Source organism: Schistocerca americana, chromosome X, assembly GCF_021461395.2.
Source record: "Schistocerca americana isolate TAMUIC-IGC-003095 chromosome X, iqSchAmer2.1, whole genome shotgun sequence".
NCBI lineage: Eukaryota > Metazoa > Arthropoda > Insecta > Orthoptera > Acrididae > Schistocerca > Schistocerca americana.
In genome coordinates this window covers 132,688,052-132,703,683 of record NC_060130.1, presented here as the reverse complement: position 1 = coordinate 132,703,683, position 15,632 = coordinate 132,688,052, and the positions used below count along the sequence as shown (strand labels likewise).

General features: G+C 39.7%; 1 protein-coding gene across 1 annotated transcript in view; it reads left to right on the top strand.

The window, feature by feature from the left end:
• LOC124556731 (transmembrane protein 183-like) overlaps nt 1-9,487 on the top strand; it is a 153,644-nt gene extending 144,157 nt beyond the window's left edge. Inside the window, exon 7 of the mRNA XM_047130730.1 lies at nt 9,051-9,487. Within this exon, the coding sequence (XP_046986686.1) occupies nt 9,051-9,305 (255 nt within the window). The 3' untranslated portion in view covers nt 9,306-9,487. The remainder of the gene's footprint in view (nt 1-9,050) is intronic.
• The last annotated feature ends 6,145 nt before the right edge of the window (nt 9,488-15,632 follow it).

Here is a 15,632-nt window from a genome sequence, read left to right as displayed (position 1 = left end):
TGGCTTGCGAAGTAGTAGATGTAATAATTGTTAGTACTCTTCATCACATGCAACTTGTTAAATAAAAATACATAATACTAATAAAGATTAGTTATGTATGTTTCATTCTTCATACTCTCCACAGTAAGCAAACAAACAATAATTTCAACACATTCTGTGGTCTTTTGTATCAACTCTCTCCTTCATCATCAAAAATGCTTTATGTGTTACCTTATTTTGTGAATTGATCTCCTCTCTGCTCAGAATGGTAAGTGCAGTGCTGCATTGTCAGTGCACTCAACAGTGCAAAAATTTTGAATAATGCTGGAAGTATATGTAGAAATTACTAGAAAGCGTAGTTGGTCTACAAGATCTCAATCAGAGCTCAGTCAGTCCAAAAAGTAACAGCGAATACTTCTTCATTTTCCAAATATTTTGAAATTTCTGGAATTTAAAAAAATTCCATTTTGCCCATAACTAAGAAAAATCACTCCCAGAAACAATAACAAAACACACAGTGGCTCGTCCCTGACTCTATCTTACATGGGAACCTCCCCATCGCACCCCCCTCAGATTTAGTTATAAGTTGGCACAGCGGATAGGCCTTGAAAAACTGAACACAAATCAATGGAGAAAACAGGAAGAAGTTGTGTGGAACTATGAAAAAAATAAGCAAAATATACAAACTGAGTAGTCCATGTGCAAGATAGGCAACATCAGGGATAGTGTGAGCTCAGGAGCGCCGTGGTCCCGTGGTTAGCGTGAGCAGCTGCTGAACGTGAGGTCCTTGGTTCAAGTCTTCCCTCGAATGAAAAGTTTACTTTCTTTATTTTCGCAAAGTTATGATCTGTCCGTTCGTTCATTGACATCTCTGTTCACTGTAATAAGTTTAGTGTCTGTGTTTTGCGACCGCACCGCAAAACTGTGCGATTAGTAGACGAAAGGACATGCTTCTCCAATGGGAACCGAAAACATTTGATTGCAAGGTCATAGGTCAACTGATTCCTCCACATGAAAACATGTCTGATATATTCTATACGACACTGGTGACGGCATGTGCGTCACATGACAGGAATATGTTGTTGACCCACCTAACTTGTACACCTGACGAGTGGGTAAAAAGATTCTTCTACCTTGTCCGATTTAGGTTTTCTTGTGGATGTGATAATCACTCCCAAAAAAGTGATGAAAACATAAGAGTTTGTCACATAAACTGCAACAAATGAATGCAACAGTTTCACAGTCGCGCAGTTTTCCCTGTGATCCTACCATGGCGCTCCTGAGCTCACACTATCCCTGATGTTGCCTATCTTGCGCATGGACTACTCAGTTTGTATATTTTGCTTATTTTTTTCGTAGTTCCACACAACTTCTTCCTGTTTTCTCGAGTGATCTGTGTCCAGTTTTTCAAGGCCTATCCACTGTACCAACTTATAACTAAATCTGAGGGGGGTGCAATGGAGAGGTTCCCTTGTTAGTTGTGGTATATATAAAATATGACTATAATCCTTCATTGCAACATTTAAGTTATTACAAATTATTCACATAATTTTGTGATAATCATTTGTTTATTTATACCTGAAAGGAAATGGAATCAAACATTTTACACAGTAATATAAACAGTCAATGAAGGTATTATTGTATACCTAGAATCAACCTCATGAAATTTGGATGCCATAAGCAAAATCCATTTTTTTAACAAAATGGAATATATAGTAGAATGTTTATATATTTCGTGAAATTTATGTGAATGGCAAATAAAAAAATACAGATATTAATTATTATTTGTTATTCATTAATAACAAGTATTATTCAAAAAATGATTCACTTACGCAAATAAAAACACTCATTCATCATCTGTGAAGAAAGTGTTATGAATAATAGATAAATTTGAAATCCAGTGCCATTTATTACTCCAGTTCTTTGTCATCTGTTAATTGAATGTGCTTTTTATTCTTTTAAATTAGTTCTAAGAAAGTCTTTTTAACCACCAGAAACTTTTTTTTCCCACTTGTTGTCGTGACACTAAAGAAAATACATTCCACATATATAAAGAGTGTATTGGTGCTTTATATCTCCTGAATTTGTCTTTATTTTATGATAATGATACAAGACTTTCAACATACAATCTTATTTGACAAAAATTAGAGATTATCAGTTTTGCAATAGTGTATGGAAAATAATTCATTGTGACTCCATGTTAGCTTCACTTCTCAAATCACATTTCAGATAAAATCATCTTATTATGTCATACAATTTGAAACCAATTACCTGATTTCTTTGACATTTCTGTGCAGTTATTCGTCATGTAGTTTGTTGTAAGCTTCCCCAGCAATAACTCCTTATTTTTTAAAACATGGGTAAGATATTGCTGCAGTAGTTGCAGTTGGTGTAGAAAGGCGAGAAGGTTATTTCAATTCTCTTGACACTTGCACGATACAAAAGTTGCCAAGGTGCTGCAATACTATGAAATCTTTCATGTACTCAAACCCAGTGTGTCTTCAGAAATTTTTGAATCTGCAGGCTCTGTATAACTACATAGACACTTCAGATCGAAAAACTGTTCCGTATTCTAATGGCGAGCTTCTTCAGAGTTAATTGTAAAATACTTTTAGATGACTTTTAATGTCGAGCAGCATTCCACGAATTTCATAGTAGTTCTTTAGATTTAAAGTCTGTTGATGTCAACAAGATATCAAAAAGACTCCCGTATCTGATAGTGTCAGCAGTCTTGGTACAATGGAAAAAGGTGTTACAGATTAAGAGTTTCTGTTGGCTACATTCTCATCTTTGGCTCTTTATGTAGAGTACTTCTGCGTGTTAGCATGGGGAGAGTGGGAAGTACTGTTGAGTGCACTAAGTTGAACAGGGCAGCATCAGTACTGTAACTGCTAAGGCCATTTGCCAATGAAGTATTTTTGTGTGGCATGTGTTCACTGTAAAGCAAGTAAAGCTGTGCTCAACCTGAAGATTGTTTTGAACTCTGCTGTGTTTTGCTAGGCCTGGCGGTGTGCACTTGTCTTTCTCCCACCTCTGAACTGACTTACACTGCCAGTTAGGTGGTGACCTAGAGTACTACATTTACTCTGAAATGTGGTGCAAATTTTTTCTCAGAGAAGAAAGAAGCAATGAGTAACAGAAAAAAAAAAAAATCGTAAGACCAATGTGGGGTTGAACCTCAATACTTCTAGCTCTGTAGTTTGGAACTTACCCCACTTTCTTTCTCATCGTCCTATCTGTGTCTTCGTCATTTTTCTTCATTTTTTCATTCGGCCACCAAGGCACTTCTACATACAATCCATTAATAAGTTATTTATCAAATAGAAACTGTTCTGTGTCAAGGAAACAAATGCTAGTCATAGAATTCGGTACAAGAATTAAGCAAAGAAAATGCAGTGACGTTCCATGTTATTTAAGATACAGGTAATTTATTTGGGAATAAATTTCTTTGAATAATCTACTTTTTCTAATAATTATCTAGATGGAAATTTATTTGAATAATACCCATCTCTGCTTGCCACTACACCTTACACTTCTTTTCTCTTTCTGTTCATTGCAGTTCATATTATCAATTGTAAAAAGTCCTATTAGTTCATTTATTTAGTTTACTCATGAAAGCCTACAGTGTAGCTGTATTGAAGTTTTCAAAGTGAAAGAATGTACCATGAATTATTAAATCACAGAGCTATTGACTCTCATTTAAAAATCAACTCTTTGATGATGGGCCATTTAGAATAATTTCGAACCCTGAAGATCAGACATTTATGTCACTATTAAAAAAAATTTTACTGGCTTATTTGTATGATATATCTTAAAGTGTAACACGCGCAAAAAAGATCAACATTATATGCGAAAGCTTAGCTTCTCTTGCAGCTTATTAACCTTAGAGACCAATATTATATGTGAAAGCTTTGCTTTTCTTGTAGCAACACTATGTGTATTAACTATTAACTTTCCCAGTTTGTGTGTTCGTGTTACTTAACAGTGATGTTGCTGTTGGCTGACTACATCACGTGTCCTATGCCACCGGCTGGTGAGATCACGTGACACAAGCTATGACTGGCTTACAAACACGCGTCGCAATCTCGATTTCAATTATTCGGAAAGTAATATGCGGTGTTTGGTGCCGGGAAATTCTACACCCATGTATAAAACCATAACCATTCAAATGATTGATAAGGGAAAATATACTGTCACTTAACATGGAAAAAGCGTGTTTTCACCCGGGAGAAAGTGTATTTTTAACCGGGAAAAATCCGATAATTTTTTTCTTGTCCGCGTATACACCCTGAGTAGGGACTCTGGGTCACAAAAACTGGTAACAGAAGGGGGAGAGGTGTGCTGACCCCGTGCCCCTCCATACTGCTTCCAGTGATGCCATCAACATAGGCCGACATTGCGGCCAGTCGGTACAGGTGAGCCCAGCGGGCCTCAGGACAGGGCTTGCGTAAGTAGCCTTCTCGTTCATCTTGCCATTTTATAGAACAGTTCATCCCTCATTACTCTGACGAGACACTACGTACTCCAAAGTGAGTATTACTGAAATGTGTTTGTCCAAGACTACATTCTGTAATGTACGATAGAAGAGTTACTCTACTCATCAGGTTCCATGTGGGTCCTTTCGTAAAGGATCATATTATGTAGCAGGTAATGTCTTCTTATTTTTTTCCCTGCTGGTGCAGTCACATTTCTGCTTGATTATATGGAGGCTCTTGCCTGCATTGTACTGGCTTCCAATGTTCTTGTACACCTGCCTTATGTATGCCTCATTTCCTCTCTTAAGTAATGCTCTTAATCCTCAGTGTTGGTTTATTAACTGTGTTATGTAGCACTACCTTCATCAAATATAGTAAATCGTCTGAAACTGAGTTTTGATCACCCAGAATACAGAAAATCTTAAAATTACTCTCCATGAGGATGGAAGGTACTGTTTGAAAAACAATAATAGGCTTTTGCAATGCAGAACTTTTCATATGGATAAAATGCACTTTTTAATGTTTTATGAACTTGTAAACATTGTTTCTAATTTTCAATAACCTGTTTCCTTCATTACTGGGAGAGCTATTGCTGACAAAAAGAATTCTCAAAATTAATAGAAAACTGACAGTGAAGTCTTCTCGGGTTATCACCTGAGTCGAGACATCTTTCTGCGGCAACTTTTCGACTTGTTTCCTACTTGTCATTCTCAGGCGAAGTGTCGAGTTCTCGTACTGTGTGGATCTTTATAGCTGCTGGAGTGCAGACTCCTCTGCCTCTTCTGCATCAGTGGTGCTGATCTCGTGCCTCCAGAATTGGTGTCACGGCCTGTGGTGGGTAGTCATGGCCGGTGGTGGCAGGGGCAGTTCCCTGCGTGCTGGTGGGTACAGGCGTTGTGGCCTCATGTAGCCTATTCATTCCATCCGCTGCCTTCATATAGAAGTGTTCTTGTTGCATTTTTCTTATCACTGCATCCTGTGGTGCTAAGGTGGAAAGTGCCATCTCAGTTGACGAGGTTATCTTGGACTCGTGTCTCTCAACAGCCTCTTCAGAAACCGTTTGCCCTGCACATCAGCTTTCTTTGTTTGAAATCAGACATGTGGTTTTCCTGGAGTCTGTGTTCTGTCACTGCAGATTTCCTCATTTGGCCTAGACAATCTCTCCTTATGTGTTCTCAGCAGTGCTATGGTATACAGTGCTGTGTCTGGCCTATGTACTGTTTACCACACTCACAGCTAATACTGTACACTCCAGGTTTCTGTATTCCTAGTTTATCCTTCACTAAGCCCAGCATATGCTTGATTTTGGCTGTTGAGTGAAAGATGGTTTTAATGTTGCTCTTTTCTAATATCCTGACAACCTGTGCCATGTGTGGCCCAGTATACGAAAGGAATGCCAAGCGTTTAGTGTCTTCTTCACGTACGTCGTCGTCCTGCTCAGTTGGAAAGTGTGTCTTATCTGTGTCTCAGAATAGCCATTGTGTCGAAAGGTTTTTCTGAAGTGCTGCAGTTCGGCAGGTAGATGGTGAGCATGGATTTGCATTGGGCTGGATGGTGGCAGCTACTGGCGTTATGATACTTATTGGTGTGTGTTCTTACTGCAAACACAATGAACTAATCTGCTGTCAGATTCTTCTTTATCGCGATGTCAAGGAAAGGTAGACATCAGTTTTCCTCCACCTCCAGGGGGAATTTAATATTGTCATGTACGACATTGAGGTGGTTAAGAAATTCTTGTAGATTTTCTTTGCCATATGGTCAAATCACGAATGTGTAATCCATGTAGCGGTGGAACACCTTCAGTTTCAGTTGTGCCATTTCAAGTGCCGATTCTTTGAAGTGTTCCATTTATAGGTTTGTGATACATGACGCCAATGTGGAGGAGGAGGGGGGGGGGGCGCTCTGTCTTTCTGTTGGTAGAATTTACCACCACATTGGAAGTATGTGGTAGTGAGTGTGTGATGGAACAGTTCCACTGTGGCTTCGTTGAAGTGGCATCTTCGTAATGTCAAGGAGTCCTTGAGACGTACCTGTGTGAAGAGGGGTGTGACATCAAAGCTGACCAGGATGTTACCTTTTTCCAGATGTGTTCAAATATCTTCACAAACTCCATTGAGTTTTTGACACTGTGATGACAATGACCCACAAGAGGCTTCAATAGCTGTGCCAGGATTTTAGATATTTCATAAGTGGGTGAATTTATTGTGTCCACTATTGGACCTGTGGAACTCTCTTCTTGTGCCTCTTTGGAAGTCTGTACAGGTGTGGTGGTATCACTGCTCTGGGATACAGCCTTCTAACCACATCATTGTTTATTTCTAAGTTGTTTAGCAATGAGATTGTCTTCCTCGTCACTGCTGATGTAGGATCCTTGTTCACTTGTAAAAGGAGCTCAATCTTCTGCCAGTAGTCAACTGGTCATAGCAGTACCACCGCATTGCCCTTTGTCTGCCACTAGGAGGACCGTCTCTTTGTCTTCTTGTAGGTCACATACTGCCCTATGTTCAGCCATGGAGATGGTGTTTTTTAGTGTTTTCATTTTTTGCAAGACTCTGCAAGTTTCACTTCTGACCTCTTCAGTGGTGTCAGAGGTAAGCCCTCAGATGGCCTGCTCTACACTATTGGTGATCTCCCATTCAGATAGTGTGGTGGGAACCAGTGCAAAATTTAATCATTCAGACAGCATGTGTTGTTGCCTCATCCAGTTCCTTTCCAGTTAAATTGATAATGGTATTTGAAACCTTCAAGATTCACTGAGAAAGTCCAAAATTAGCATATATAGAAAACTGTCCCCAGACATAATTTTGCTGGAATAAAAGTTCCTAAACCTCATTTATTTCCAACTTGACAGTCAAGACTGCATACTTTGTGTCAGTGTATAAATCTATTGATTTCGTGTGTTACATGTTTGATCAGATCTTCTGTTACAAATATAAGAATTCTGAAATTGTCCCCTAATCCACACTTCTGTCCTGAAGCTGAATAGTCAAATGCACGCACAAATTGATGAAAATCCCTTCCCATCATTTGTCACTAAAGCATGCTCTTCTCCCAAGCATTTTGTTCTCACTTTGAAATGCTTCAGATTCTGAAGAATTTTCACCTCTTGTAGAAACAGAGAGGTGTATTGTACCAGCTGATGTGTACACCTTTCGAAAAGTTCTTTCTCCCTATCATTTCTGGTGAAAATCTCAAAGAATTCTACCTCTGTGTGATCATAACGGTGTGTCTTTTCCCCTTGCAAAAATGAATTGTAGAGAGTATCCAGTAACTACAAATTAAGATAAAAACAGCAATACAAGACCACAGCAGCAGATGTGCATCAAGACTGCAACTGAGCTGGCTGAATGTTGAAAAAGCTACATCTGCAGGTAGCTGTCATTAGTATCTAAATAAACCATACTCTCGTGAGACAGCATCGCCTTGTAGTACCATTTACCCCTGGTGCCAAGGTGTAAAGTTGTGAAATGTCTGGCAGATGTGACCCTTGAGCATAATGTATTAACCAGATTATTTGAGAAACTGTTTTGTCAGTACCTTTAGAAACTAGGCTGATGTGAGTGTACCTTTCTCGCTGCAGCATCACCAGCATACATGTAAGGCACGTCTCCAATACTCTCTATAAATTTTGCACAATGCAGTTCACAAAACTAGTGACTACTTTCATCAGACGTCTAAATTTACTGGTGAGTATGGAGTTTCTATGACCTGATACACAGCAACGTCCTACACCGTGGTGGGCCTTTTCTTTTTTCAGTCTTGTCCACAGAAAAACTATTCCAAAAAGGGCAGTAAACTCCAGATTCTCAGGTTACAAATGGTGTGTTGATGCGTCATGATGACATTAGATTTGTGAAATGTCACTTTGATCTGTGCTACAGTGATACTGATTTAGTGTTAGGTAATATATTCTTGAGCACCATTAACCCAGCATACATTTTGAAACAGCATAGCAGATAATGAATAAGGTGTCATTTGGAACTTTCACGGAAGTAAGCTGCATTGAAATGAATCACAGATACTTCCAATGATAGCCTCTATCAAGTGAAAAAAAAAAAAAAAAAAATGAATGCCAAAATAAAGCCTGTATTTCAACAACCTGCCTGCACTGTTTTGTTACAGAAATGCCTGGCCACATATTATGTGCCATGCAACGAATTTCCTATGATTTGAGAGTTGGTTTAGCCATCTTCTCCATAGGTTAGTCATAGTGAACTTAAGCTTTTATCAAAGTTGCCTATAGTGTTTCCAGCAACGTGTCTATTCACATCCATTGCATTTGATTCAGTCCCAATGATGTATGAAATCTCCTAGTACAGTTGTTGCATTCACCAAATTTCTAATGGAGAAATTGATGGGAATATAGGAAAATGAAATTTTACAATACGTGTATCACAGTAGGTCATATTGATATAAATTTCATTTTTTAAGTTTATTCCTTCAGGAATCCAATTTTCCAAAATACCTATTCCATTAGTGAAGGAAATTTCTTGATTTGTGAATTTCACGCATACATCAATTCATTTTTAAGTTTTTCTCTACTGTAAAATAAACTGACTGTATATGTGTGGAATCTTACTTTTTCTTTCTTTCCAGATCGAGTGCTCACAGTTCGTGCACTTGCCCCTACTTATGGGAATGGTGTTGAGAGATATATCGGTTGTGTTGGGCACTGCACTCTTAGGTTCTCAGGCCCATTTGCAGTTTACCTACAGTGTTGCTAACACAGGACCAGCTGTGTGTGTAGATGTAGTTTACATAGTAAGTTTAAATTTTATTCACTGGTGGAATCCTTGTTACCCACATGCAAAACACCCACTCCCCTGCATAACTATTGCTGACTGTAAATGAAGAATTGGAGGTGGAATTACAGAATGAAAATGAAGTGTGATTGTGTTCTAAAGTTAAGTATTGTCTTTTCTACAACATTAATAAAGGAACTAATGTAAAAGATTTTGGTTTAAACATATCAACTTGTACGTTAAAAATTCAGTAATGAAACCAGTAAATAAATGCATTTGTGTATTCGTGTACACGAGTTTGTTTTCTGATTTACCTAAACTAACTGAAAAGGAAATGAAACTTCTTAATAGTAGTTAGTCTGTAGTAGACTTAGATGGTCTGTGTGCATATCAGTTATGCTGTGTCAGTGGTTACCAAGTAGTTTGCATTTTTCTTTTATCATAAGATTTTAGTGGGTGTTAACCACTGTCTGAAAGACACTAGGCTTTATTTTTCTTTTCCACTTTTTGTTATTTGCAGTAGTGTAGCTTTGCGTCACCTGAAATATCATAGTTGGGTAGTTTCATAGCTTACTTTAGCTGTCTCATCATAATCCTCAGTTTGTTTCAACTTGACTGGTTTAGCATTTACCTTCCTGTTGTGTAGTAGAATGTACGTGAGGGTAATTGATGGGCAGTGGCAAGGTTGCTGATATTCGTGGAGATGGGCATTGGCCGCATGACTACCACCTTGTACCTTAGCAACATACAGGAGATTCTACCTGTGCACAGCCACTTGCCTGGCACCTCCCAGTTCTGAGCAGCAGCTTCCAGATGATGCTTACAAATTTGAACCACTTGGTTTCCAAATCACGTCCGTCAGCATGTACTCGTCTGCCGATATTGTTGCCAGGCACCAAAGGGAGTGCTGTCGACTGTGGACTATGTTGCTTCTGTCTTGTACTGATGGAGATGGAAATCCTTCTGCTGTCAGGCACAAAATGTGATATGATGCGCACGCACACACACAGCAGTACAGGACAGTACAATTTACTTCAGTGCCTGCAGCCAGCTCACTACAGTGCCTGCAATTAGGCTGTGGAGTATAGTTATGAGAGTTCAATTTAAAAGACAACAGTCCAACTTAGCAGTCACTGTTTATGGAGCAATATGACAATCATGAGTGTCTACAATATTGCATTTCGCCATAGTGACAGTATATGATAGACTGCCAAGAGACAGCAAAGTTATTTAGATACCATTGTATTAGGTATAAGACACAAAGTATCAAACATCAAACTGTACCAAAATTAAGTACCATTTTGTAACATACTCTTAATAATGCATATTGGTTATTTCTTATTGTGTTGCCACATTTCTTTTAATGCCATCCTGCTAAGTGTTTCGTTAATGAGTGCACAGTCTGCCACCTTTAAAAAACTATAGCAGTAAAATCACTTCTGTTACTAGGAATGTTTTGCATGAAATTCTGTTAAATCATTCCCAAAACTTGACAGTGAGGGAAAACTTTACAGATCATTGACAATCTTTCACAAACTTCCAACATTTGATGAGGAGAAACCTTACATATTATTTGTAACAATTTTTGCCAATACCCAACATTTGGCAACAAGGTAAAAATTTACAGATAACTGAACATTTTTTGACTGTTCTCAACACTGACAGTGGGGCAGTGTAAACCCACAGCATTCTCCTCAACAAGGCCAATGAGCAAAGAGAAAAATTACTGGGAAAAATATCTCTTTTTATATTTCTGGCAGCACTGTGTGATTTATTATTACTGTGTGTGTTTTACGTTCTAGGTTTGCAAATCTGTTTCCTTTCCAAAAACATTTCTGTGAACTTTTTAAACTATACTGAATATATTTTTCAAACATGGCCCAACCAGAACTCATCCTGCAACCCCTGATCCTATTACTATAACAGCTAACAGAAACACAGGAGCTCATGTTGGCACACTTGACCAGATTTGAAGGAAGCAAGAATGATGGTCAAAAGCAAACACTGCAATTTAAGATGTCACCATCGCCTTATCTGGCATTCATGGGGAAAGTTGGGGCCTGGAACAACCGTATACAGTGTCTGCAGCTGCACTAACTCACCCGTCTGATATCAGGAGACGTGGAACGAAATCATTTTTATTAGCGTATTTTGACTTATTCAGAAATTTTCACCTACTTGTGAACCTGTGACTGTCTTACTCTGACATTGAAGAAATGCTTGCTAAATATTTTGTCTTGCAAGTTCATCTTGTTGCTGCTAGTGTAGATTTTTTCAGTGTTTAAAGAAGTCAAATCAAAGCTATAAAGAGTGGATTACTCAATTACAGGGCCTGACTCGAGAATGTAAATTTCATTGTGAAAATAATTGATTTTATAAATCTTATGCAGACTCACTAATTTCTGGTATACTCCCTTTGTCAGAAAAGTTTCAAGATAGTTTTCTTAATTTCTGAGTTTGCAATACTGAAAAGGAAATAATGTTTTTTATGTACCTGGTATGTGCGCATCCTTGAAAAGACCTTGGAACATGTTTCCGCACAAACTCACTAGGTGGCATGGCTGTGCTTAGCAACACAGTGTTTGGGTTCTTGACACATCAGTTACAGTGAAACAATGGATGCTGACTGTGAGCAAAGAGTGAATGTTAAGTTTTGCGTTAAGCTTGGGGAGACCCCTAGTGAAACATGGCCAATGATTAAACAGACATATGCAGGGTAACTGGTGTGTGTGATACCAGAACAACTTAATTTGAATCGTGATATGTGTCATAAGATTTTACGTGAAGATTTAGGGAAATGCAAACTTGATGCAAAACTTGTCCCTCACACTCCAACAGACGAACATAAAGAGGAAAGACAAAGAATTTCTGCTGAACTACTGGATAGATCCAGTTGTGATACCACATTTCTGTTTAAGATTATTGCTGGGAATGGAAATAGGTGCTACCAGTATGACCTTCACATGAAGCATGAAAGTGCTAAATGGTGGAGTCCTGGATCACCAGCTTCAAAAAAAATGTGAAACAACACCTCCGAGAACAAAGTTCAGCACATTCTTTGATACTTGTAGTAAAGGATTGGTTTACACCTGAGTATGTTCCTCCAGGTCAAACAGTGAACCAAACTCTTAACATTGAAGACTTGAAACATTTGTGACAAGGAATTCAACGCTGCTGCCCTGATTTGTGGCATTATAAGGACTGGTTCTTACTGCATGACAATGCTAGACCCCATACTGCTTTGTCTGTTAACGAGTATCTGGCCACATATTCTGCAATTGCCATTTCATATCCGCCATATTTGTCCAACCTCTCACCTTGCAATTTCTTTCTTGTTTCGAGTGAAAAGGCGACTTAAAGGAAAGCTTCATCAAGGTATCTCAGACGTTCAACGGGCTGTGACAAATGAGCTTACAAGCATCACAGTTGAAAATTTCCCTGCTTGCTTCAAAGGCATCCAGAAACATTTGCAACTCTATATAGATAGCCAAGGAGCTACTTCAATAGGAGCTAGGATTATTACTTGATAAGTGCAGTTTTCTATGTTTACGAAAACTTGGCCTAGAACTTTGCTGACAAAGGGATATGTATCATGCACTCCCCTGACCATAAGTTCAAGAAGGGCTTGCTTTGTTGGACAAGCTTGTCTTTACAAGAGTGACTGACTTTAGTTAGGTGTACAAACGATCACATGTATCTGCTGAGGCAATGCTGTGTTAATCTACTGACATATTCACTACATGTAAATAGCTGACATGTCAGGCAACCAGCATGGCCAGACATAGAAAATAGAAGGTGCACTGACTATACAACTGAAACGGACAGTAACCAGATTTAGAAATTACAGTTTTGGCCATTCTATGGTGTAAACCACAAAACTGAGAATTGTTTCTATAGGAATGCACATTGTCATTACTCTAAAAAGACGGTCATACAGCTGAGGTGAGAGAATGAATCAGACACTAAAGCTTAATTACAGCAATGGTTAATAATAAAAAGTCAAGTGAAATTCGAAAACTTTTACAAACAAAACATCATGTGAATGTCAACTTCTGATGGGAATAAGTAGTAGTTATCTTTAACTGTTAAGAGTGCCAATCAAATTTCAAACTGACAGTGTTGTTGATTTCAGTTGTTAACCTGTAGGCTAATCGAAAGTTTGAAATGCCAAAGTTAACAGACTTTCAAGGTTTGTCTTTCAGTTACAGCAATTGGGAGATTCCTGTAAAAGGAAAATTTTCAGCAGATGTGACATGTAAACAATTTACAAAAGCTGCGTTTTTAGGTGTAAATTCAAGTAAAGCCAAGAATTTACCAGGACAGTATCTCTTCAATGCTGCCCTCAAGGTCTCAGCATTCATTTGCTGGGTACAGGCTTGACAACCCTGGTGTTCCTGAGCTCGGGACTGGTAAGTGCTGCCAGACCCCTGTCACCGTAAGCTCTGGGTATGCTTCAGTGACAACCATGTGGCACAGCGGTGGAACGTTTTCTCAGGGAATGGGGATCTTGGCGTGACTGCCCAGATTGAGGGGACGGAATAAACCTCTATAGAAAAATCCTCAATCTCAAGGTGTGCTGTGTGCTGATGGGATGCATAGCTGTTGAGGTGCAACAATCGTTAGCAGGCAACCTCAGTTGTATAAAGCTTACTTAGGCGCACGGGGTTCTGTCTGTGTGGACCCTTATTTCCCTAGCTGCTCGTGGGACTGAGATGGAACCCTCGAAATCACCATCTTCTCCTCCCAGCGGGAAGGGTGTACCACCTGTGAGTATTACACTCATTCATCCAAAAAAAATGAGGGGCCTAGTCGTCCTGATAATAAGAATACTTTGGACTGCAGTACCAAGGCTCATGGATAAAGGGAAAGGAGGGGACATTTGAAAAAGTGTCCCCCTGTTATATCCATAAGGGTTTGGAAGGCCTTGCTGGAACCTTAAAGTCTATAAAATGACTGCTTAATGGCTCATTGTTGGTCGAAACTAACAGGTCAAAGTAAGTGGAACTTCTTAAGAAATCACAGGAACTGGGTGAATATATATCATTGTTGAGAGGCACATCTCTCTCAACTCCAGTAAGGGCGTTGTCACATGCTGAGATCATGGACATAGCGGAACTGAAGCAAGAATGGGCATCCCAGGGAATAGTCAATGTGGAGCAACAAATGGACAGGAATAATGGAGAAACTGAAAAGACTGCCACTTTCATTGTCACATTCAATTCTCCGACACTGCTTGAACATCTTATGGGGGGTTCCTTTGACTTATTGCCCCGCCTTACATTACAAACCCTATGCAGTGCTATAAAAGCCAGCATTTTGGCCATACCACGAGTTGTAGAGGTGAAGTGATCTGCCGGGAAGTGCAGAAAAGGTGCACTTGACGCTGGGACTCACTGCCTGTCCCCAGCAATCTGCGTCAACTGCTCTGGGGTCCATGCAGTCTGGAGCTAAGACAGCCCTGTTTTTGCTGAGTAATGCAAAATACAGGAAATAAAAGTGACCAAGTGGATCATCTATGCTGAAGCAAAAAAAGAATATAAGGCAAGGAAACCGCTGTCTTTGCCACCTCATATTCTTCCATGTTGCATAAACCTGTTCCCAAGGTGGACGCTGTGGCACAAACGAGGCAGCTGCACCAGGAAGGACCAACAATAGTTTCTCAGTGAGGATCCAGAAGGCACACGAAAAGCGGAGCGCCCCCTAATGACTCCTTCTCCCATCATCCTCGAAGGGAAAGGTTGCTGGCAAAGGATTCCATTGTTGAGGTCAAAAGCTGTCTCGGGTTCCCTCAGACGTCATTCTGGCACATCAGACTGATGAGAAGGACATCATGGAATTTGATGCCTTGGACCCAGGCAGTCCCTCCACTCCCACTCACTCTAAAAGTGCTTCATCCCCTCAGTGCAAAGATAGGTGTAAATTAAAATTGCACCATTGACATGGATTCCATATTACAGTGGAACTTGGAATGGGCTCAGGACTCATGTGGAGGAACTGAAACTCTTAGCTAAAAGGCATGCCTCCTGTGCTTTTGTCTACAAGAAACACATTTTAAACGTACAGATGTCCCTGTGCTACGGGGCTATACACTATACCACAAGGATGACCTATCAGGGGAAAGGGCCAAGGGAGGGAGGGGGGGGGTAGTATTTTTCACAAATGCGCACAACTCCTCTGCTCTCCCCCTGGCTACTGACATGCAAGCAGCTGCAGTTCAAATTCATGTGTGTCTAAGGATTACTGTTTGCTCACTGTATTTACCTCCACAAGATGCAATAGACTCTGAGGCTCTCACACATCTTATCACACAACTCCCACGATCATTCTTCCTCCTGGGATACTTCAATGCCCATCATATCCTGTGGGGCTCGACCTCTACTTGCACTCTGGGCCGGGTGTTGGAGAGCCTCATGACATCTCATGAGCTGTGCATCCT